Here is a 26,168-nt window from a genome sequence, read left to right as displayed (position 1 = left end):
TTGAATTTTGTTACAAATTTATTCATTTGTATACATGAATATTTACATGGATTGCAGTCACCAACAAAACAACAGTTAACAGAATGTGATGGTATATGTTAAACATACTGCGGATGTCCAAATCATCCAAGTTGACACATACTTGCCAGATGCAAGATGGTCGGACATTTTCTCAAGGATGTGATCGTGGTAAATGTTATGTTTGGTGATCACACAGTATGGGCACAGAAGGACCAATACACATGTTACAAGACATCCCTACCTTGTACCCTGAACTAGAACAGTTACAGAGGAAAACAAATAGATATTTGACAAGGCAAGTTAAATTTTCAGTTGATCAAAACATGTATTTACAGGTGAATGTTAAGCATATTTACAGATGAAGCGACTGGTATGTCCTTTGATGGATGTTGCCCTGTTTTATAACACATGTTAAGATGCCCTGGACCATGGCAGCTGACACTCACACATGGCCACCAGGATACAAGGCCTAGTTTCAGCCTGGAGATTGGACAGTACTGTACACTGAATACTGTACAGCTGAGACGAGGATCAAATCTTGGCAAAGGCAATCTTGAGTGTCACAACTGAAAATTACAAGCCAACAGTGGCCATTTTGTTTTCTCCTCCATAAAAATGCACAATTATCTGCACAAAACAACTTAATCATATTGCTGATTCTTCCATATCCTCTTTTGTTGAAGGAAAGGACAAAATATAATAGTTCGTGGGTAAGTAAAAACGTTGATGTAGGTATTCCTATACAGCAAGGGGGGGTAACTCTTATATCTGTTGCTTCATGTTGGCAGAGGTATGGCATTAGCAACAAGGGGGAGTAACTCTTCTGTCTTGAGCCTCCAGTTGCTAATGTCCTTGGACACCTGACACCACTTCTCCCCATGGTGGGGCTCGGACTGGATGCAGCGTCTCGCCACCTCCTCCTGACTTTGCTGAAAGGAGAAAGAACGTTTAACATCACCATGCTGAGACATAAATAGACTGGTCCAGCTGCTGGCATCCTTCACTCCATGATGGTGAGGTGAGGTGAGGTGAGGTGAGGTGAGGTGAGGTGAAGTGAGGTTTGGTTTGTTGTTTTATGCCGCACTAAACTGGAATACGATGATATACATCAACCAAGTCAGCAAGCCTGACCTACGGATGCCGTTAGTCGCCTCTTATGACAAGCATAGTCGCCTTTTAAGGCAAGCATGGGTTGCTGAAGACCTATTCTAACCTTCACTGGTAACCTGGATCTCCATGGGTAAAGTAGACATGTATCATGACAACAGGACATATCAACCCAGTGTATTCCCGGGTGATGGAAGAACATAGAGTATACACATCTCTGAAATACAGATGATGGTAAAGGGCGTGAGTAGTGTTAGGTTGATATGTGTGACATGTATGTATAATACGTATAATATTCACACCTCATCTCCATGCATGAGTTCAAACTTGAAGAAGTATGCCCAGGCATCACCGAGGTCAGGGTCAATCTTCACTGTACGATTAAACCAGTCACGAGACTTGCCGATTTTACGCTCCGTCCAGAACAGCCTGAAATATTTCAAAAGTTGTTAAAAGATAATTAGCCGAAGACATATGAATATATGTGAAGAAATAATTAGTGAAGTTAATCATGCAGGTACTGACATTAGTTTCCTAATCATGCTAATTGTATCACGATAGTCTTCAGGGGGAATGGTCTGCTGCATGAGTGAGTGAGTGAGTGAGTGAGTGAGTTAGTTGGGTTTAATGCCGCTTTGAACAGTATTCCAGTTATATCAGGGCGTGTTAGCTTGATGTGGGAGGACAGCCCGAAGTGATGCAGGTCTCAGACGTTTACCACTTCGGTATGGTGCTGACAAACCTCAAAACATAATTGGGTCAAACAGAGATTTGAACCCACAATCATAAGTTTCTGGCATTACCAAGGAACGCAACACTGCACATCGAATCGTGCTGCCTTAGGGGACTGGGCCCTGTCTGCTGCATGAAGTGCTCAGACTGCATGGACTGTCTGAAGTCCATGAAGAGTAGCGGAAATACTGCAGACAGAGCCCTTGATGACCTTGTGGAGCAGCTACCAGTTTAGGCTTCAAAAATATAAAAGAATAGGTTCTCAGGCAAAGACTTTTCAAAATATAGTGCTTGCAGGCGCTGGTTTTTCTTTTTTGCTTGATCAAACTAGCAGTTACCAAATAAACAGTTGTGGACCATCAACCTGGGAACGGGCCTACCTACATAAACAAGCATACAAACTCCTATTGCTACAATGACCATAACATGAGATGCACAGTAAAGCAGTGCGCATGTAATGGGAAGTTACTGTGTGCTATATTAATTTGCATTTTTTTAAGTAGTATGATTTTAAAAAGAAAATTTAACATGGAAATATAAACGAAACGTGCGGCAGATTTAATGATGATGCAGGCAGTGCCTGAGAACCAAAAGTATTATTATTTCTTAAGTGAAGAGTTATAAAAGACTTGATGAAAGAAGACTTTCACAGACAGAGGAAAATCCACATGCATGGGAAGAATGTAAAAACATGACAAAACAATTAACTTCACTTCAGCTGAGCTTATGTGAATGATCTAAATTGTTCTCAAAAGGTCTGGGCACAATATGACATCCAGCCAAGTCAGTGAGCCTGATCACTGAATCCACTTAGTTGCCTGTTACATGCATATGTTACAGGTGACCTATTCTACCCTGGAATCCCCTCAGCTGTGTTTGTGAGGGCCACCACTTACTTTGATGCAGCTAGAAGAACATGGGGGTCGTGCTCACACTTGCGGAGCGCATCCACAGACTTTGTCTTCCTCTGGGGCCGTGGCTCCATGAAGATAGCATCCGACCACAGGATACCCGAGTTGGGACACTCCTGGAGGGCTGAAGCAGAGCAGGTATACAGTCATTATCAGCTTATAATGAGTTGGGACACTCCTGGAGGGCTGAAGTAGAGCAGGTATACAGTCATTATCAGCTTATAATGAGTTGGGACACTCCTGGAGGGCTGAAGCAGAGCAGGTATACAGTCATTATCAGCTTATAATGAGTTGGGACACTCCTGGAGGGCTGAAGCAGAGCAGGTATACAGTCATTATCAGCTTATAATGAGTTGGGACACTCCTGGAGGGCTGCAGTTGACCAGGTATACAGTCATTATCAGCTTATTTCACAATTTTCCACACCTCAGGAAAGGCAGACATGTCGTGAAATGGTCTTCCTACATGACAGAGAAACAGGATGAGCAGCTTTTATTTGTGATGGCCTGAAAAGTAGATGCCATCTTAGTGTTCACCAGCATGTAATAGAAAATAATCTTCCTGTAGTTGTTTCGAGTAGAGGCGTGAGTGTGTGAGTATGATTTTAGCATTATTCAGGTGATATCATGGCAGGGGACACCAGAAATGGGTTTCACACATTGTACCCATGTGTGGAATTGAACCCAGGTCCACACTGTTCCTTCGAATCAATCTGTAGACAAGAAGTACATGCTTACCTTTTGCCATCAAGGTTTGTCCGATGTTCTTCAGTCCACCTCTTATCTCCACGCGCACAGCCTCCAACCTGGCATACAGACAGACAGACAGGGTCACTGGGGGTGACCAGGGGGTCACATGAGGTCATAGCCTTTATGGTGTTACAGTCAGGGAATGCTTACTATAATGCTAAATTTAGAAATATGTAAGTACTATCATTGTGGTCTGTAAACAATCAAGTATGGTCCAGACTACCCATTGGTTGATAGCTTGAGCACAATTCACAATGCTGGTGTATGATGAAACACTAAAAAAAACCCGAGTGACACACACCATCTCCCAGGTGACACACCAGGTGACATACACCATCTCCCAGGTGACACACACCATCTCCCAGGTGACACTCCCCATCTCCCAGGTGACACATCCCATCTCCCAGGTGACACACCCCATCTCCCAGGTGACACACATCATCTCCCAGGTGACACACACCATCTCCCGGGTGACACACATCATCACCCAGATTACACACTGTGAGCACAGACTATACAATACATATTGATAAAGAAATTTGATAGCAGGGTCAGGACGGTTATAGGTCAATACCAAAGTATTCGAGTTACACACAATGTTGTGGAACATTCCCAGTCCTTTCATATGAGAATATATACATAACTCCCTCCACATCAAACCTATCTGAAAGTAGTGTGTTGGTCCCACTGTTGTGCATGTCTATGTATCTGTGTTACACCACGTACCAGAGGTCCGGACACTTGGGGTTCTTCAGGCGGGCTTTCTCCAGGATGGACCGGGCTCTTGTCAGCTGCCCCGTCTTCTCCTCCAGCCGAGACAGCAACAGCCATAGTGGGATGGAGTGTGGACATTTCTTCAACTGAAACACAAGGTCAGACAACTATTATCCTCATGTTTTATGTTGATAATTGCTTCACAACGAAGGCCAGCAGGGTTTGTGACAATGTGAAACACATACTGTTGTATATGTCAAAAGCTGCTTTGGAAGTTAAAACAATTCATCTTGACAGTATACTTCATCGACTACCTGACAATCTTTTCTTTCTATCCAATTACACGTCCTTCCAGAGACCGAGTGAGTATGGTTTTACACTGCTTTTAGCAATATTCCTACAAGATCATGGCGGGGTACATCAGAATTATAACATACTTACCATTGTGTATAGTTCTGAGAATATTTCAATTACATCATAGCCATAAATTCCTTTTTTGGGCTATCATCACACTCTAAAGTCTTTTAGATTTTCAATAGAATTCCTCTCCACTGCCAAATCATTTAATTAGTTTCAAGGGAAACTGTCCTCAGTCTTAATATAACTGCACAAGCGTGAGGTGGAAAAACGTCACTTCTTTCCAACAACCTTCACTGACTAAACATGCTAAGTCAGTAAGTGCAAGATAAATAGGACAGGTGCAAGGGCCTAATACCCAACATAATAGATGCAGTCTTCCCCAAATTATACACAATGATAACTATAAATAATTGTTTGATAATTCCTTTGCATACCTCACCTAAATTACATCATAGCCAGTATTCACCAGACGGGCAGGTGGGGTCCGGCATCTAGTTATCACACATAGTTGGCAGCAGTGAAGTAGGAATATGGGAAAAAACACAAGTATGACGCCTGATTTCTCAGATTTCCTATATCTAAACCTATTTTGGGCATTTTTAAATGTCACATCCTGTTCTGTGGGATATCTGACATACCCTTCATATTGCTTCCGGTTCTGAGGTGATTTGTAACATCACTTCCGGTAAATTGTACATGTTGCTTTCCAACAGCATAGAATCGTACATCACTTTGGGTCATTTAAAGCCGATGTCACTTCCTACGGATGTCATCCCTTCCCACTGATGTCATCAATTCCTACGGATGTCATCCCCTCCCACTGATGTCATCAATTCCTACTGATGGTCATCAATTCCTACAGATGTCATCCCTTCCCACTGATGTCATCCCTTCCCACTGATGTCATCAATTCCTACTGATGTCATCCCTTCCCATCCATGTCATCCCTTCCCACTGATGTCATCCCTTCCCACTGATGTCATCAATTCCTACTGATGTCATCCCTTCCCACTGATGTCATCAATTCCTACTGATGTCATCCCTTCCCACTGATGTCATCCCTTCCCACTGATGTCATCTCTGCCTACTGATGTCATCAATTCCTACTAATGTCATCCCTTCCCACTGATGTCATCTCTGCCTACTGATGTCATCCCTTCCCACTGATGTCATCTCTGCCTACTGATGTCATCCCTTCCCACTGATGTCATCAATTCCTACTGATGTCATCCCTTCCCACTGATGTCATCCCTTCCTACTGATGTCATCAATTCCTACTAATGTCATCCCTTCCCACTGATGTCATCTCTGCCTACTGATGTCATCCCTTCCCACTGATGTCATCACTTCCCAGTGAAGTCGTAACTTCCTACTGATGTCATCAATTCCTACTAATGTGATGTCATCACTTCCAACTGATGTGATGTCATCACTTCCTACTGATGTCATCAAGTTTCATTTTGGAGATATTTGAGATCTTCTGATGTCACCTCTGGATCAGGGTCTCCTGTGATGTTTCTTTTGGTAGCTTGTACAACATTACGCTTAATAAGTTAAGCCCTATATCCCCTTTTGATCTCTGATTTCATATGTTAAGCTGAGACCTGCCGAGCTTAGTTAACAAGGTGCCAAAGGTGAACTTATCTTATAATTTCTGTATGATCTGGAATATTCACAAACCCCATTTCACTTCAGAAAAAGGATGGCAGGCTCACTAGATACCTAAGACTTGCGTGGTTGAACAAAAGTATTGTTGGGTTTCCACTGACAGCTAAAACCCACTTGTTACATGAATACTGCTTTCCAAGGCAGTTGCTAAGGCCCTATTTTTATGTGCTTTGCAACTTCCCTCATGTTGGTGAAGATAGTTGTGCTCGAGGACAGAGGTCTGACATAGAGGTTTTGATCTATCCTGCAACAGCAGCCACATTTATGTCCTTTTTTTATGATGGCTTACAAGAGAAGAAGAGCTGTTTCTGTGCTTTCTGTGGTTTTAAGAAGCTGTCATGTAATACACCAGAGCTCTGATGGGACACAGCAGCCTCTCTGGATAATCCAGTTTTGCTCAAAGCTGGGATAGTATATTGATTATGAAGGAGACTGATTTTTTGCAGTACATTCAGGTAGGGATCTGAAGGATGTCGTTCCTCCAGTTTTGCATAATTGAGGAACTAGCAACAGGTTGTAGCTACAGTTAGGAGAAAGCTGTCTTTTTTTACCTACAAGTAAAGTAGCATCTGCCAAAAGTTTGTATGGTGCTTCCAAAAAGGTAAGATGCAATGTTTTCCTGTCTTATGCATGCACAGTCGCATTAAGCCTGAGGATAGTGTTTACCTCACAAGTAATTAGATAAGTTGGCAGTGAAGAGGAAGTCTGTTAAAAATCTAAAAGATTTTATGGTGTGATGACAACAAAAACAGGAAAACAGCTATGATGTAATAGAGGAAAGGTATTCAAAGGCATTATGGACTTCACACATTGTCCTTGTGGGGAATTGAACCCAGGCCTTCGGCATGACAAGTAAACGTTTTATACACAAGGCTACCCTACCGCCACCTGTCCATTCAGAATAACATCATACTTCATAAGTTTTTACTCCATTAACTCTTATCATTTCTTCTCACATTGAAACAAGCGCAGTGAGTTAACATGTCTACAACCAGCCTGCCACTACACTCCTGCTACTCACCCCGAGGTTGTAGGCGTCCCGAGCACTCTCCATGTTTCCCCGGTGCTCCTCAATCTGCCCCTTCATCATACACAACTGACAATAGAAACAACATCAGATAAAACAACACGTAAAACAACAGGTAAAACAACATGTCAACATTATTCCAAACAGTAAAATCAATGTTAGTGTTCTCAAACTGATTGGTTGAAAACTGAGGGATTTGGAATTTGTGATCGGATTAAGTTTGCTTTAATGCCATTTTAAACAGTGTTTCAGTAAAGTCATGGCGTGTCAGCTTTGTGTGGGATGAAAGCCACTGACGCAGGTCTTAGACGTTTGCCACTTTGGTGAAACCCATGACAAAGGGCATGGGGCTATCAAACCTAGAAACATAATCAGGATGAATCTGGGAATGGAATCCATGATCATAGGATTCTGGCATGCCCAAGGGATGCAACTCTGCAAAGATTGGCTTAAAAACATGATGAAGCAGGGAAATTACTATCAGATTTGAAGGATGAGTTCACCTTAGCAAAGTCGGCATAGTGTTTCACGGCGTCGTCAAGCAGGCGTTTGGCGTTCTCGATCTCCCCCAGACACCACTCCAGCTTCACTGACTTCATGAACACCTGCAGGTTGGAGAATAACATTGTAGATTAAAATTATTAGCCAAGTGTGTTTCCGTATCATAAATGTCATGTTCTCTAAGAGACGTATGAATTTAAGATCTGTTTTTCCGATCATGCCCATATATATTAGTGCATCTTTCACAAAGTAATCTAGAAGTCTTCCTTTCAGAATTTGAAATAGAAAATAATAAGTTCCCAAATAGTCAACATAAACTATTTTCAGTTTCTTGGACTGTAGATGCATTTGACAATATGTAGGGGATGAAGTCCTCTAAATAAATGTCTCTAAGTTTCCTGTACATCAGTGTGGACATACCCTGGCTGTTGGGGCGCTGGCTCTGGCTTTCTGCAGCAGTCGGCGGGCTCTCTCGTACTCGTTGTTCTCACTCTCCAGCTTGACGGCGGCAAGCCAGATCTCCTCGCTGTTGGGGTTGGCCTGGAAAGCCAGGGCCAGGATGCTCCGGGCTGCAGGGACATCATGCTACCACACAGATAGTCAGGTTAGCTTGCACACATTGTACAGTACATTTGTTATCTTGTTTGTTTGTTTGTTTGTTTGTTTGTTTGTTTGTTGTTAAACGCCACACTCAGCAAAATTGCAGCTATATGACGGCGGTCTGTAAATAATCGAGTCTGGACCAAACAATCCAGTGATTGAAATCAGGAGCATCTATCTTGTGAACATAGATGTTCTCTATGACGTTCAAATATTGAGTCGTTTGTTTTCCATGTTTGACAACATGGTTGTGTTTGATGGTGATTGTCAGTGGATGTAGATGGTTGAGTGGTTGTGAGTGGTTGCAGATGATTGTCAGTGGTTGTAGGTGGTTGATAGTTGTTGTCAGTGGTTGTAGATGATTGTAAGTAGTTGTAGATGATTGTCAGTGGTTGTAGATGGTAGAGTGGTTGTGAGTGGTTGCAGATGATTGTCAGTGGTTGTAGGTGGTTGGGTGGTTGTAGATGATTGTCAGTGGTTGTAGATGATTGTAAGTAGTTGTAGATGATTGTAAGTAGTTGTAGATGATTGTAAGTAGTTGTAGATGATTGTAAGTAGTTGTAGGTGGTTGAGTGGTTGTGAGTGGTTGCAGATGATTGTCAGTGGTTGTAGGTGGTTGAGTGGTTGCAGATGATTGTCAGTGGTTGTAGGTGGTTGAGTGGTTGCAGATGATTGTCATGGGTTGTAGGTGGTTGAGTGGTTGCAGATGATTGTCAGTGGTTGTGGGTGGTTGATATTTGTTGTCAGTGGTTGTAGATGATTGTAAGTAGTTGTAGATGATTGTAAGTAGTTGTAAGTATATGTAGGTGGTTGTTGTGCCCCTCCTCAATGCACAAGGGGTGAAAAGAGGAGATATAAACGTACCGCCATCCACTTGGACTTGGCTCCCATGAGCCACAGCACCTCAGCTTTAGGACAGTGGGCCACGGCTCTCTGCAGCAGTGCCTCCAGAGACTCCCTGGAAACACAGGTAAAAGCATGTACACCAGCCCCAGCCCCAACAGGGAGCTAACATAACAACAGTTCTGGAAACTCCCTGGATAACCAGGGTTTCTCGTCGCTAATTGTAGCAATTACAATATACTTTTAAAAAACTCGATTGTTTTAGAAATACACCACAAATTATGAGATATCCTACACAGTAACAGGAACTTACTGACAATATTGAGCATGTTCAGTGTACAGAGAATATCAGTGGTAGAGTAAAGGTGAATACTGTCTAAGTCCACTGTCAGCAATATTTCAGCTTTATCATTGCCTGTATATACTCAACCCTGAGCAAGGCTAATCAGTGACTGACTGAACATGCAATAATGTAAGTTGTTCAGGTACGAGGACACACAGTGGCTCATTGCAACCACAGACTTGTCCGTGTTGCAACCAACCCACTCTTACCGTATTTTCACGAAAATATGGCATTGGTCTAGCTATCTATGTGTCTTCCAAAGGCTGTTGCCACCACGACTGACACAGCTGTGAAGTACTGAAGCCTACCTGCTTCCATGGTTCTTCTCAAAGTAGGCAGCACGCAGCCAGATGCTCTTCTTGCTGGGGAACACGGTCAGGGCGTAGGCGTAGATGGCCCGGGCACACTCATAGGCTGCATGAGCAGCACACTGCAATAGAAGCACCAAGGTCATCTCAGCACAACGTCATTACTATCTTCATCAATGATTCAGACAGGACTCAGTTGCCACAACTTAACCTCTAAAATCATTGTGGATCTATGATAGAAGTCTCCTAGAACAATACAGGGCTGCTTTAGTGGACTTACAGCATCTGCATCCTCCATCCACGTGTGTTTCCGGTCTTCCTCTTCAATCCCAACACTGATCACAGACCGCCTGCAAAACAGTTACCATGGTTACATAAAAAACTATGCGGACATTAGGATAATATAACTACCAACACTGATCACAGACCGCCTGCAATACAGTTACCATGGTTACATAAAAAACTATGCGGACATTAGGATAATATAACTACCAACACTGATCACAGACCACCTGCAATGTACAGTTACCATAGTAACCAATAAGTACACAGACAATATGATAACATACAAAGCAATATTGGGTATTGGTAAGTCATGAAGCTTTTTCGTTAATAAATCTGCAACTGATGGCTGCATCACCACCCCCGCCTGTACTAAAATAAAACATTGTGAAATATTGCATGGTTGATGCTCGATTATTCAGAGCAAGTGTGGCAATACATTTAGATGACCCCAACAAATAACAACTAAATGGGGGTACACACTAAAAGTTGAAACCTCATGCTGATGCATTAAGTTCCAATTGAACTTACAGATATACAAGCTAGGTTCAAAACCTCCACAGTGATACAGTGTAGGTTAAACTCCTAAACAAACTTTAATTAATAGAACCACTAACAGCATCGACCAGGCTATACATTGCTGCCATGTTACGCTAACTCGAGTCAGCTCCTACAACACACATGAGACACTGGGTAGTTATAACAAGCCAAGCCACGGCATGGTTCCAGTGAACGGAAAACCAGGAAGTGCACTGACCAAGTAGCACTCAGATAATATTACACAAACAGCAATATTTCTTGCAACATGTGCAACAGCCTTGCAGCCATCCACTCTCTACATTACTTCAGTATCAGGTAACAGTTGGGTTTGCACTGAACCCATGCAACAGGTAGGGCTTATTTGACTTCCATGTGTTATACATGTCTCATGATATTGCTTGACAGGCACATGACACTATTACACTGCCTCTCTGCCATATGTTGGTTGGTTGGTTTGTTTGTTGTTTAACGCCGCACTCAGCAATATTCCAGCTATATGACGTCGGTCTGTAAATAATCGAGTCTGGACCAGATAATCCAGTGATTGATATCATGAGTATTGATCCGCGTAATTGGGATCGATGACATGTATCAACCAAGTCAGCGAGCCTGACCACCCGATCCGGTTAGACGCCTTTTACGGCAAGCATGGGTTGCTGAAGACCTATTCTACCCCGGATCATCACAGGTCTCTGCCATATGTATTCATGGTCGATGGAGGAATGTTGTGTAGAGAGGATACAACACATGAAGTATTGACGAGGATACAACACATGAAGTATTGACGAGGATACAACACATGAAGTATTGACGAGGGTACAACACATGAAGTATTGACGAGGATACAACACATGAAGTATTGACGAGGGTAAAACACATGAAGTATTGACGAGGGTAAAACACATGAAGTATTGACGAGGATACAACACATGAAGTATTGACGAGGATACAACACATGAAGTATTGACGAGGATACAACACATGAAGTATTGACGAGGATACAACACATGAAGTATTGACGAGGATACAACACATGAAGTATCGACAAGGATACAACACATGAAGTATTGTCGAGGATACAACACATGAAGTATTGACGAGGATACAACACATGAAGTATTGACGAGGATACAACACATGAAGTATTGACGAGGGTACAACACATGAAGTATTGACGAGGGTACAATACATGAAGTATCAACGAGGATACAACACATGAAGTATCGACGAGGATACAACACATGAAGTATCGACGAGGATACAACACATGAAGTATTGACGAGGGTTGTCTTGAGTGATGGTGACTCACACGATGGCCTGGCAGGTGTTGATGCTGCCGCTCTTCTCGCAGTCCTCCGCATCCTTCAGCCAGTGCTCTCGGTTGATCTCCACCATGTTGGAGCGCAGGGAGTTGAGAGCTGACGTGGAAACAAACGGCTTGTTCAGATGAGACAAACATATTTCAGAATGGGTGTCAGGTGCATCTCAACTCAAGGGGATAATACAATAGGAACAGATGTTCAGCTTAATGAATGTCTAAGAAACACTGATTTAGTGCTGTATATAGGAAGTATAGTCTTATAGTCTTAAATCTAAACTGGTCACTCTAATTAACCATATAGGACATGAAACACTCATTACCAACAGTGACTCAACTCTCCATCATGTGAATGTAATGAGACATCGTCCCGAGGCAAGAGAGTTAACTGGCTATAAAAGTCCAGTTTTCAGCCTTGCTGAACTAGGTTGGTATTATGGAGTAACATCTTGGCTGGACGAACGAGTCTATGCATAGTCATGCAGAGTTCTGTCGATTGCAGGATTTGCAAAGCATGTGTACCGCTAACTATTTTTCAACTGATATTTTCCAAATCTTTTCATGTTATCGATCAAGATGCTTTCGTGATTTGATGAACCTTGCAATGTAAGACCCGTTTTATCACAATATAGATATTGATTGTCGATAAGATCGTCTTGTCTGGGCGCCACCATTCCTTTTGAAGCAAATGCAAGTGATACGAGAGTTAGAATCTTATTGGTCCATAAGAGAGGCATAGAAGGGACATAACTCCTAATAGCCACTGGTGGTGCTATGATCGAGCCCAGGGATTCCAGCCTAGTTCGGCAAGGGTGGAAACTGGACTTTTAAAGTCAGTTAACTCTCTTGCCTCGGGAAGATGGTGCTGAGACTGCAGCTGACTCACCTCTCTCCACAATCTTCTCCACCATGTGGTTGTTGCCATGGGCTTCCTCAAGCTTGGCAGCAGTGACCCAGATCTGACGGTCAGTCGGGATGTTCTCCCGAGCCTTGTTCAACACCTTCCTGGCGTTCTCATACGTCTCCAGTCTCGCCAACGCCAGCCATAGCTGTGACAAGGTCAAGGTCAGGGTCATGTGAGTCATGCGAGGAAGTGGTATGTCAGTGAATTATGCAAGTTTATACAAAAGTGGATAATATTCACGATGAAGGAAAACAAAACTGGAAAATCCCATTGGCATAGCCTGATATTGACAGATATGACCAAGGGTCAAAATCAGGAAGAATCTGATACCACTTTCCTACACACTGACCCTAAAACACAGTTCAAAATATACAACATGGAAGACATTCTCATATATTTTCACTCAATTACTAACAGTGCTGCTATTCAGTCTTCATCCATCGTATACTACAGTGTATGAGTATGACCCTACACTGTTTGGAGTATTCCAGGAATATCACCTTTTATCATCATGGAGGACACTTGAAATGGGCTTCACACAATGTATCTAATTGAACATGGCCATCGACGTGACGAGTGAATGGGTTAACAACTAGGCTACCCTTTTAGAAATGAAATGGCATACTGTCATTGTTTAATCTTCTCAGATCCTTACATAGTTTGTCAAGCAATAATCAAGAAATAAAAGCCTGATGTAGCGAACAGAGAGTACATTACCTCCACACTGGTGGGGCAGCACTCCACGGCTCGACTCAGCATGATCCTAGCATCCTCCTCCCCTTCCTGCTCCACGGCCAGCTTCCACAGACGCACCGAGTTTGGGATGTGCTCCAGCGCTGCAACACATGTGACACTTCACAACCGGGGAAGAACATGGCCGGCCATATGTCTGGCAAAGCAAATCCTGTTTCAATACACATCATGAGTGAGTATGGTTTTACGCCGCTTTTAGAAATAATCCAGCAATATCATGACGGGGGGACACCAGAAATGGGCATCACACATTGTACCCATATTGGGAATGGAACCCGGGTCTTCAGCGTGACGAGCGAAACACTTTAACCACTAGGCTACCCAAACAACCCAATAATACACATTGTGAGTGAGTGTGTATGGTTTTACGCCGCTTTTAGCAATATTCCAGCAATATCAAGACGGGGGACACCAGAAATGGGCATCACACTTTGTACCCTTATTGGGATTCGACCCCGGGTCTTCGGCATGACGGGCGAACGCTTCAACCACTAGACTACCCGACCGACCCAATAATACACATTGTAAATAATCAAGTCTACATCAGACAATTCAGTGATTGATATCATAAGCAAAGATCGACAGTGCTGGGGTACTATGACATGCAAACAACCAAGTCACTGAGTCTGACCAACCAATTACCTCTCATGTGCCTGCGACCAATTCTTACACAGAATCCTCAGGGGGAATACTTAGATCCTACATGCCTGTCAAACTACTCCAGCAAGTGTGTTAGCGGTTCTCGCTGGACATGTTGGTGTGCTTGAAATGGTAAGTCGTGTCTACTTAGTTTGTTTTAATCGGCCGATAAGCTAGCTTTAATTTTGTATACTTGTTGGAAAGGTAACTGAAAGAAAAATTTATTGATATTAGACCTTACAATGTTTTAATAAACACTTTTGATGCTGTTATGATTTAAAGTCAAGTAATTATTTTAAATATGGTTTACTGTTACAAAATAGTGTTTTTTTAAAAGGAATTTGGTACCAAAATAAAGTACAAACTCTGGTGATTATGTTACCATGGTTACTATTTTTAGTTTATTTTTGTGATGCCTGTGTAAACTGCCTGAGAGTGAAGAAAAAGACTGTGTATTTTCCATTGGTGTAATGTCTTGAGGCTAGTGTCCCAATGGCACTAATTAATGAGGTTAATAACTGCAAAGCCAATTAATATCAGATATACATTTCTTTCTCAATGAACAATTAACACACACCGCATAAAGAGGAAAAAGGACAATCTTTATTGTAGCATATATTTTTTTTATATTAATCCATAAATAAGAAAGTTATGAGCAAATGAAAAAGGACCATTTTTGAAAATTTCTATGGATTCCACTTAGCCTGGTCTGCTGCAGGTACGTAGTCAGAGCCAGGCAAACATGTTTGATGGTATAAGCAACTATCTACATGAGTAGGCTACATCAACACTCTCAGCCAGGTCACACATTGTAACCTCATAACTTTTGGCATGGGTATTTACCAGGCTCTAATGGTGGACTGGGGTTTAACGTCGTGTCCAAGATTATTGCACTTAGTTGGGGATATGCAAGCATGTGTGTGTGTATGGCTGCTTGTACTAGCCTGGTCTCATGTCAGTTTTATAAAGCTAGCCCCCTGAGATACTATGCCACAGTTTAACATGGGAACCCCATTCACAGACTCTGTATACTGACTCCGAGCTGACCAGTCCTTGTTTTAGCCCCTTAATGCCAAGTGCCAGACAGGGTAACAACAAGTACCATCTTCTAACAAGTTTTGGTACGACACGGAGAGGTGTCGAACCACCAACCTTCCACTCTCCAAGCAGACACTCAATCCACTACACTACAAGGCAGCCCAGGATCTTATGAATGTGGTGCATCAAGTACCTATTCTGCTGATGGGGGTGGATGAATGTTGAGATAACTGGGTCCACCACAATGAGACTCAACATTTTCTCCAATCATGACACATGCAAAAGATGTGTTGCAGCATTGAAAACTGAAATATCCTGCTTTTCCTCACAAACGTATGCACAGCTTTACATACACATGACACAGGTAACCAGATTCAAGTGATTGGAAACAACAATATGAACATTTATATGAATATATATGATTTCCTTGGCATGCTTGTTATTCATCTGTGACTATGATCTGGTTATTGTTCTTACCCTTTCTGAACACTCTCTTCCTTGCCTTCAGCTCTAGCTCTAAGTCAGCGGCCTTGATCCACACCCTGACTGAGCTGGGGAGATGTCGGACAGCCTGTGCCACCACAGCCTTGGCCTGGTCCCCGGGCTGACAAGGACAGACAGAGGTCAGTACAGGCAGAACAGCACATAGCCGAGTCTTTCACAGATCTTCATCAATATGCAAATATGCAAGAGGCAAATAATTCTTTGTCAAACAAAACATTTGAATAAAAGTTACAACTGTTTTAAGACACAGAAAGCCATCTCACCATCAGTCTGGCAGCCTCCAGCCAGGCGTCTTCACTTTTGGGACACTCCTCACATCCCTTCATGATGAGGTTCCTAGCTGCCTGCACCTTGCCAGTCACCTCCTCCAGACGAGCCGACGCGATCCATGCTGAAACAGTCACACCAATGCTCACTTGACGTGATTCCAACTAACACACAGTGGTGAAACCCATAAGCACATATATGGGGCTGATCCTAATCAGTGAGTGAGTGAGTTGGGTTAAACGCCGCTTCCAACAGTACTCCAGTTATATTACGGCATGTCAGCTTAATGTGGGAGGAAAGCCCGAAGTAATGCAGGTCTCAGACGTTTACCACTTCGGTGAAACCCACGAGCATGGGTATGGTGATGACAAACCTAGAAATGTAATCGGGGTGAACTGGACTTCGAACCCACAATCATAGGTTTCTGGCGTGCCCAAGGGACGCAATTCTTCACAGCGAATCGCGACGCCTTAGACGACTGGGCCACCCATGCCCCACCTAATCAATGCATTACATCATGTACATGACAACCATGTGTAACTACGTGCATGATTCAGAACATAAACAGCGCCTAAATTGAAGGCTATGTGATGCAACATCACAGCTATTCCACATCAACATGCACATGATGAGATCATGACAAACCTGGGACGGTGACACGCACCTTTTCCTGAGGCAAGAGCATCCACAAGCCTTTTTATAGAAGTCCTTCCACCCTTGCCACATCAAGCCCACTTTCCTGTGCTAAATATGATTCGACTATCACACATATCAATAGTCCAATCAGAGAATGTTTCATAAAATCAACATCCACGGCTGGTACACCTTCGTATGAAAGAGACTTACTGCTGCGTGTCTTTGTTGACACGAATGCGTCTTTTTCATCATTTAAATCCCCAAACGACTGCCTATGATTTTTTGTCAGGCATGAAATCATGAATGTTTTCATTATCTGAGCGACTAGGCCGTCGCCTATGGTAGTCGCCATCTTTGTGACGCTATGCAAGATAAGAACAGCGATAGCGATTGGATATCACGTTTTCATTACAAGGGGCACAACCGGTGATCTACGCGAGGTGGTGACATGGTCGAGCCAAGACAAGTGGCCTTGATGTGGCTAGTGTAGAAACTAGGCTTTGATACGGGGCTAGTGGACACGCTTGCCTTGGGAAGATGGTGACACATGGCAATCACTCCAACCCAATGTCAGTCAGCTCTTGGGACTTAGTCTCCACTGGCGTCCTCATACTGATTTAGAATATAGGTTTTATTTTATATAAAATGTTGAACTATTGGTGTAGAAAGGTGCAGCACATGGCCAGGTGTGCTGGTTGCACAGTCCTCCTCACCTGGGGGATGTTTGGGGTTGGTTTCTCTCACCGACTTCAGCAGCAGTCTGGCTTTCTTCACATCACTGAAGCATACAAAACATGGCTTAGTTTCACACATGATGTTGACATGGATATATTCTGGAGTGGCTTGTCAATGTTTTATCCAAGTTTACTTCCCTATTCTGGGAAACAACTCACTAAATGTTGCATGTCAGGTAGAATGTGTATGTACTGGAAATTATGTGAGGTGAAATGGGGGTTAATGTCGCGTCAAAGATTATTGCACGTATATAGTGATGTGCATGCATGTGTGATGTTAGGTCAAGCGTAAGGGACGTACTTGATGTCTCCTCCATGAGAGGGCAACATGGACTGAAGGTCGGTCAGGTAGCCTTTTGGGTCAACAACAGTCTGGCCTGCTACAGAGTCCGAGACCTGGCGGGAAAAACAGACATGCATCAATACTGGACAGTAGTGTATCACCACTAGCATGACTGGACAGTAGCGAAACGCTACATGGACCTGTGTGGTCTTGATGCCAATCCTGCAGAACACCCTACTACATACCTGTGTCAGCGTGGTGCATATCATACAGGACACCCTACTACAAACCTGTGTCAGCTTGATGCTTATCATACAGGACACCCTACTACAAACCTGTGTCAGCTTGATGCTTATCATACAGGACACCCTACTACATACCTGTGTCAGCCTGATGCTTATCATACAGGACACCCTACTACATACCTGTGTCAGCCCGATGCCTATCATACAGGACACACTACAACATACCTTTGTCAGCCTGATGCTTATCATACAGGACACCCTACTACATACCTGTGTCAGCCTGATGCCTATCATACAGGACACACTACAACATACCTTTGTCAGCCTGATGCCTATCATACAGGACACCCTACTACATACCGGTGTCAGCCTGATGCCCATCTTACAGGACAACCTACTACATACCTGTGTTAGCTTGATGCTTATCATACAGGACAACCTACTACATACCTGTGTTAGCCTGATGCCCATCATACAGGACACCCTACTACATACCTGTGTCAGCCTGATGCCCATCATACAGGACACCCTACTACAAACCTGTGTCAGCCTGATGCCTATCATACAGGACACCCTACTACATACCTGTGTCAGCCTGATGCCCATCTTACAGGACAACCTACTACATACCTGTGTCAGCTTTATGCCCATCATACAGGACACCCTACTACATACCTGTGTCAGCCTGATGCCCATCATACAGGACACCCTACTACATACCTGTGTCAGCCTGATGCCCATCATACAGGACACCCTACTACATACCTGTGTCAGCCTGATGCCTATCATACAGGACACCCTACTACATACCTGTGTCAGCCTGATGCCTATCATACAGGACATCCTACTACATACCTGTGTCAGCCTGATGCCCATCATACAGGACACCCTACTACATACCTGTGTCAGCCTGATGCCTATCATACAGGACACCCTACTACATACCTGTGTCAGCCTGATGCCTATCATACAGGACACCCTACTACATACCTGTGTCAGCCTGATGCCTATCATACAGGACACCCTACTACATACCTGTGTCAGCCTGATGCCAATCATACAGGACACCCTACTACATACCTGTGTCAGCCTGATGCCCATCATACAGGACACCCTACTACATACCTGTGTCAGCCTGATGCCCATCATACAGGACAACCTACTACATACCTGTGTCAGCCTGATGCTTATCATACAGGACACCCTACTACATACCTGTGTTAGCTTGATGCCCATCATACAGGACACCCTACTACATACCTGTGTCAGCTTGATGCCCATCATACAGGACACCCTACTACATACCTGTGTCAGCCTGATGCCTATCATACAGGACACCCTACTACATACCTGTGTCAGCCTGATGCCCATCATACAGGACACCCTACTACATACCTGTGTGAGTTTGATGCCCATCAGTGTGTTCCTGGCCTGACCAATCTTCTTCATGTCGATGTCCCCGCTGGGGGTGGAGAAGCCGGCCGGTGTTGACAGACCTCCATATTGCTGGAACATACACTCTGATCTTCAAAACCTGACACTCAACATCTGCACTCTCTAAGTCGTCCTCTAATTTGTGACATCAATACACAAATGTCATGCACATACCATGCCTCGTTTATACGAACACTTGCGTCATTTCACAATTTGTCCGTATTACGAATTTCCGTATAACTGAAACCAGCTTCTTACTGGAAGAGTTACTTCCCTTCAATTATGCAACTCATGAAAGATGACAGAGCAAACAGATACATCCACTTAATCTTTATTCATACAAGTTTCTCTATCAGCATTTCATCATTAACGGGCACATTACGACTTGTCATGTCAAAGTCACACAACCAAAGATATAATGCATCTTCCAGCTTCTGGTGTTTTGCTACATGGGATCGTGATAAGTCATTTGAATTTTCCGGGAGATTTAGCCACTTCTGTTTGTATTTTAAAATGTCACCAAATGTCGATTTTCCAATGGTATGTCCAAATTCAGTGCCATAATGCTTACTGATGGTTTCTAAACTTGCTGACGGGTGTTTTTCCTCAAACAGACAAATTTCCTTTTTTTCGCGGCTGTAACTGCATGTCGCTAACGTTTCGCTGGTTGACACGCCATACTTACACACCTTTGACCTCTGACCTCCACAGATGCAATCGAAGGGGATTACATGTACAATAAACAGGTTCGTCTCAAATGTAACTCAGTGTCACTTGGTTAATTGACCTCTCACGAATCAAAGGATTACCACCAACGGAAGGATTACCACCAGCGAAAGTGTACTGTCCGGATAAGTGAGACAATTTTGTGTGCATTTCAGTGTTTTGTGTATGAAAATGACCGTCCGGTTCCTGAAACTGAATATCCGTATATACGGGTAAATTTATATAGTAATTATTTCGTTTTGAATGAAAATCGTCCGGGAACCGAGATTTCCGGATATCTGAAGTCCGTATAAACGAGGCACGACTGTATTAAACAAAAGTTTTTCATTCATTTGCTGAGTTAGACAAGGTGTACTTTCAGCAAACTGTCTCATAAAATAAAGGGGCGGTCTGGTAGCCTAGTGGTTAAAGCGTTCGCTCGTCACGCCGAAGACCCAGGGTCGAATCCCGAAATGGGTACAATGTGGTAAGCCCATTTCCGGTGTCCCCTGCCGTGATATTGCTGGAATATTGCTAAAAGCGGCGTAAAACCCAACTCACTCACTCACACATAAAATAAAGTCAGTGTTGGAAAGAGGGTCCTTGAGCATGTTTACATTTCTGCTGTAGTATCTTAATCTAAAGACCTCAACGTAAATCTTTATTATTTACTGCATCCTTCATTTTAATTGAGACAGTTGTCTTCCAACTGAAGCATTCATTTGCTCCATGGATGCTTATCATTCATAATAAGAAGATACCTGTTCTTTCTCTGACAGCGCACTGTCCATCCCTGTAGATGCTGCTGCTCTAGCCAGGATGCTGTCCGGGACGGGTGTGTACCTGCAACAGAGGCATGTCATCAGTTTACTACAGCCATGCCATCTTACATTTTAACAACATTCCATCAATAACACTGTGAAGGCATCACTGGCTTCACTCACTGCATACAATGTTTGGAATTATTCTTGGCAGTTATCACTACCTGTAATCCTTCAAATCAGGTTTTTATAGAACGGACTATGGCCCACACTATGGACGGTAACATGGAGTTATAACCATGATTACATCCTTTCAAAATAGAAAATAATAATTTATGGCAGCAATTCTTGAACTCAGTCTTGATGAGTACCACTTAGTATCACTTAGATAAGTTAAACGCTGAACACCATGCACTTTGTAAAATAACATGGATCAAAGGCCAAAACTGTGCAAGGGAAGTAACTCAGGAAAAAATTAATTTACAGGACCAACTTTCAAAGGTGAGGTGAGGTGAAATGATGTTTAACGTCACGTCCAAGATTATTGCACTTATATAGCGACGTGCATGTAGTGTGTGTGTTTGTGTGTTTGCTTGTACTAGTCCAGACTGATGCTGATTTATAGTGCTAGCTCACTGAGTTTAACATGAATACCCCACTCAGACACAGTAAACTGACTCTGAGCCAACCAGTCCTTGTTTTAGCCCCTTAATGCCGAGCGCCAGACAGGGTAACAACAAGTACCATCTTTTAAGGTCTTTTGGTATGACACGGCTGGGGATCGAACCCTGGACCTTCCGCTCTACCACGGAGGCAGTCCCAACTTTCGAAACAGTCTTGACATGTATCCCTTAGATGGCGCGGGATAATAATCAAGGAGGGTGTTCAGTGTTCCTAACATCTGAATATCAGTTGTGTATATATGTCCCCCTGTCAAATTATTACCCTAGTCAATCCCCACCTTGATGACAGTGAAACTCCCTGACAGTGACACTATGCACGGTTTGGTATTGACCAAAGTAAGACTGTGTGAAGGGCTTACTTCTCTGTCCGTGGGTTCCTCTGCCTCTTGGTCCGAGCATCCCCGACTTCTGGCAGGTTGTTCCAGTCAGTGACTGTCACATCAGCAAGATCTCTCTGTAAGATACAATCACAGAATTGCTGCACATATTCCTGACAATAGTCTCATCCTAACAGAGGATTGCAATAGATTTTCTAAACAATAATATTGGCTTCATAACCAAAAGTATCACAAATTCAGAACATGACTTGATAAATACAAAAATACAAAAAGCAGCCAGCCATAAACTTTCACCTTCTACCATGTCTACATTTACCATTGTAGTCACAGAGGCAGTCGTTGGATAGAGAGAATTGATTACATAACATCATATGTACAATACCGTATTTGACGTAATAAGCGCCCAGAGCGCTCTCAAAATTAGAAATAGGGGGCTCTTATTAGAATATATTTTTGGTGAAAAAAAACAGAGTTGAAAGATAAATTTCGTGGTTTATGCTGACAGCCTGAAATGTTTAAGTACGACAGATATATTTTTCTAGAATTTAATTGCCCATAATTAAGGGTGCATATAACACACGAGTGCGTATTTTATGCGAATAAATAAGTCTTGTGAACATTGATCAATTGGAAGGGGTGCTATTTGGGATTGTTCACTAGCCAATATATTAGCAAATACCGCCGTGGGCGCTTATTACATGTATTAGAGCGGGGCGCTTATTACGTCGAATACGGTAGGCTATCTTCAGTGAAGTTTCTCCTTAGGGTTCACATGTCAAATATTTTTCTTCATTTCTCTCATAAAATGGTAATATATAAAATACTTGAAGGAATGTTGTAAATTAACACCTGACAGATAATCGGTAATTCCTTGTAGCTCGTTGGTTATTCTCTCAGTGCTATATGCTGTGTCAGCAATATTTCAGCTATTCTTGGTGAGACAGAAAAACAAAACAATAAATGTTACCGAGTGACGTCAAGCGGGAATCAATGACCCCTCACCATGCTAACTACGACAGACAAAATTCTATCACCTTTAGATCAGAGAACTGTTGTTGAATTTTGGGTCTTTCTTGACGGAATTTCTCCAGCTCTTCCCTAAGCTTTTCCTCTCTCCTCTCCCTTCTCTTTTCATCCATCCGTTTGTCAACAGCATCATATATGGCATCTGCCTCCTCGTCATCCTTGTCGTAAGGGTCCTTACTGCAGAGACTACCCCCATAGCCAGCAAACTGGAATACAATTGTTCTGATCAGGTGAATTGGTAGTTAATTGTGCTTTTGGAGGATTACACCAACCAGAAGTTAACAGTATTCATTGCCACTAGAGTCATACTGAAGCTAACAGCATTACTTCCACTAGAGTCATAGTGAAGCTAACAGTATTACTGACACTAGAGTCGTATTGAAGCTAACAGTATGACTGTAACTAGAGTCATTGTGAAGCTAACAGTATTACTTCCACTAGAGTCATAGTGAAGCTAACAGTATGACTGACACTGGAGTCATAGTGAAGCTAACAGTATTACTGCTACTAGAGTCATACTGAAGCTAACAGTATGACTGACACTAGAGTCATAGTCAAGCTAACAGTATTACTGCCACTAGAATCATAGTGAAGCTAACATTACTACTTCCACTAGAGTCATAGTGAAGCTAACAGTATTACTTCCACTAGAGTCACAGTATTACTAGAGTGAATTTGAAGCTATCTGGTATACATATAATTGTATCTTATTCTTAACTTTATGAAAATGAAACTGACCGCTAAAAAATAGTGATGTCTGGCATTTGCCTTGCTATCCATACATGTCCTATGACTGGCAGATATAAACCCCCCTGTCCCAGGCAGATAAAACATCAGTCACAAACACTGATCAAGCCCATGATATTCTTCAAAGAATACTTTCTTAATCCCCATGATCATGGTAATGTTTATAACTGTAACTGACCTCATCATAGTTGGCGTCATTCAAGTCTTCCTCCTCATCTTCTTCCTGGTCTTTCTTAGACTTCTTTATTGGAGGAGCATGACGGTCCTCTCTAGAAACAGGATAATACACGAAGAGGCCTTTAGAAAGGATCATCAGAGAATGAATTTGTACAGTGTGTGTAAAATATTTGACAAACCTATGGTCACATCGCCACCTAGAGGGGCTCTGAAATTTTAGAACTCCTCACCCCTGAAATGCCTTTTCCTGCCATCATAAGATTATACTTTGGCTTCCATTTGCCTCATTTCATGTTGATTTATGAGCAAATAAAGATGTCTATGTACACAGTTAACCATTCACAAGCCCTCATTCTCCCTAAATATTTTCTTATCAAAATTACATGATTCATGAGTAGTGTCCATGGAAAAGTGGAGAAATGTTGACCCGCAAGAAGGGCCTTCTACTTTAGTTTAAGCAATCCCTTTGTAATTTTCACTGGCCATGGGCCAGCAGTTAAATCTACCCCTGCATTGATATACCATGTGTACAAGTTCTGATATAATACATACGGAATATCATCGGCATCTCTGGCTGGACCAATATCAGATCGAGTTGTGAATCCTGTTGCTCTGGAAGATGAAGATATTTTAATGACAATGAGGCATTTTTTAAAGTCATAACAGTTTCAAATATTAAAGATTCTTTTAAAAAAACAAAAACAATGATGAATCTATATTATCACATAGTTTTCCATTTTTTTTAAAGGAAATAAACATAATCTTGACTTCAGTTTTAGTTTTAAGAAAGTGAAAGTTCATAGACAGCCCAAATATGTGTCAAATACCCAAATACCACTACTGATATTACCGTCTTCTGACCCACACATAGTGAACGAAATCGACGAAATAACCTTCAAAGGAGTTTGGGTTCAGAAACAAAACAGCACGTTTACATTAATGTTCCCCGCGTGCTGTGCAACTTACTTACTCAGCTTTCATTTAACATGTTTAATAATGTGATCGATTATCGGACAATAACTATTCTCACAAAGAATGAATGTTTTTAACATTTGACATAACCACAGAATTAAAACCAGAGGAACAACAGTTCATTACCCTCTTCCAAGACCTGGCACGTAGCCAAGTGGAGCCGGCAACCCAATGAAACTTCGTTTCTTCTTGCTTACTAAAGACTGTACCGACATTTTTACGTTCAGTTTCCGTCGATCGCAGGTGCGAGGAGACAGGCAATACTGTTATTTGATTGGTTCCTCGAAAACTCCTGACAGCCTTGGTTAGGATGCAAAACAACGCTAGCTGTGTGTTGATTATAAAAAGTAACGTATTCTATTCAAACTCGCGCATGTTGTTGGTTCTCATAAATTGATTTTTCATGTCGATAAGCAAGGTCCTGTCTTAAAAGAGCTTTACTGCTGGTTAAAGACCGCTTTAAGCTTCTTATAATGTACTCTGATTTCATACCTTTATCTCCAGTTTGAATTTCACAAAATGTATGTTGTTTTTAAAAGGCGACTATGAATGTCATAAGAGGCGACTGGCGGGATCGGGGGGTCAGGCTCGCTGAATTGGTAAGAATGTTTACACATGAAATTGGATTTGACCAAAACATTACAAATGTTACCAAAACGTTACAAGGCTGAAAACAGTCGCCGAAACACTGCAAACCCAATACCCGTATCAATTACCGCACCAACGAATAACCATTTTTTAACTGTTTTGTAAGCATTTTTGGAAGTTGACGGGGGACCCAGTAGACGATTTATGGATAACATCTTCTTCAGTTAATGTACTTTTATAACAACGTTTAAAGTATAGGGATTCCGACATGGGTACAATGTGTGAAGCCCATTTCTGGTGTCCCCTGCCGTGATATTGCTGGAATATTGCTAAAAGCGGCGTAAAACCAGACTCACTCATTCCCTATAACCAGGGATGTTAAATAAATAACACTGGTCGTTCTATGTAAGGAGGATTTAATGACGACGGTCAGAACAAACTCCTTGAAACATAATTATTCTTACGTAAATACACACGTAAATATATATATATGTTAATAAATATAAATATACATATATAAATACATAAACACACACACAAACACACACACACATGGACATATACACTTTTCAAAAAAATGAAACGCACAGGTATGAAGTTCATTGAACCTGACCACAACAAAAAATCCGGTATATATATTGTATATATGTTATTGGAAAATGTTTGTGGCCTTATATTCGACAAACGGTGCGTCAAAACGCAGCCGTTGT

The 26,168-nt window shown here is 42.3% G+C and overlaps 1 protein-coding gene across 1 annotated transcript; it reads right to left on the bottom strand.

The window, feature by feature from the left end:
* LOC139462002 (pre-mRNA-processing factor 6-like) lies at positions 1 to 25,100 on the bottom strand. The gene is made up of 25 exons (XM_071243498.1): positions 24,997 to 25,100; positions 24,451 to 24,510; positions 23,900 to 23,990; positions 22,983 to 23,180; positions 21,970 to 22,064; positions 20,928 to 21,009; positions 19,423 to 19,533; positions 17,801 to 17,895; positions 17,479 to 17,543; positions 16,126 to 16,253; positions 15,836 to 15,962; positions 13,646 to 13,764; positions 12,911 to 13,073; positions 12,016 to 12,124; positions 10,165 to 10,234; positions 9,885 to 10,006; positions 9,255 to 9,348; positions 8,211 to 8,375; positions 7,793 to 7,894; positions 7,284 to 7,358; positions 4,247 to 4,380; positions 3,509 to 3,576; positions 2,757 to 2,895; positions 1,431 to 1,557; positions 1 to 950 (listed from the first exon to the last, which is right to left on the bottom strand). Exons 1-25 carry the CDS (start codon positions 25,083 to 25,085, stop codon positions 798 to 800), a joined length of 2,781 nt encoding a protein of 926 aa, XP_071099599.1. The 5' UTR covers positions 25,086 to 25,100; the 3' UTR covers positions 1 to 797.
* Positions 25,101 to 26,168: the final 1,068 nt, after the last annotated feature.

The sequence above is a fragment of the Haliotis cracherodii genome, unplaced genomic scaffold, assembly GCF_022045235.1.
Source record: "Haliotis cracherodii isolate W230 unplaced genomic scaffold, xgHalCrac1.p SCAF_1, whole genome shotgun sequence".
Taxonomy (NCBI): domain Eukaryota; kingdom Metazoa; phylum Mollusca; class Gastropoda; order Lepetellida; family Haliotidae; genus Haliotis; species Haliotis cracherodii.
The sequence above is the reverse complement of the archived record's forward strand: the minus strand, read 5'-3'. Positions and strand labels throughout refer to the sequence as shown.

Bases quoted from the DNA above. Each gene is read 5' to 3' on its own strand.
- LOC139462002 (XM_071243498.1), bottom strand. From the start codon at position 25,085: ATGTCGGTACAGTCTTTAGTAAGCAAGAAGAAACGAAGTTTCATTGGG. The intron at 17,544-17,800 runs GTACGTCCCTTA...TGTATGCTTCAG, and splicing joins TCTCATGGAGGAGACATCAA to TGATGTGAAGAAAGCCAGAC. The intron at 15,963-16,125 runs GTGAGATGGCTT...TGTCCTTGTCAG, and splicing joins TGGAGGCTGCCAGACTGATG to CCCGGGGACCAGGCCAAGGC.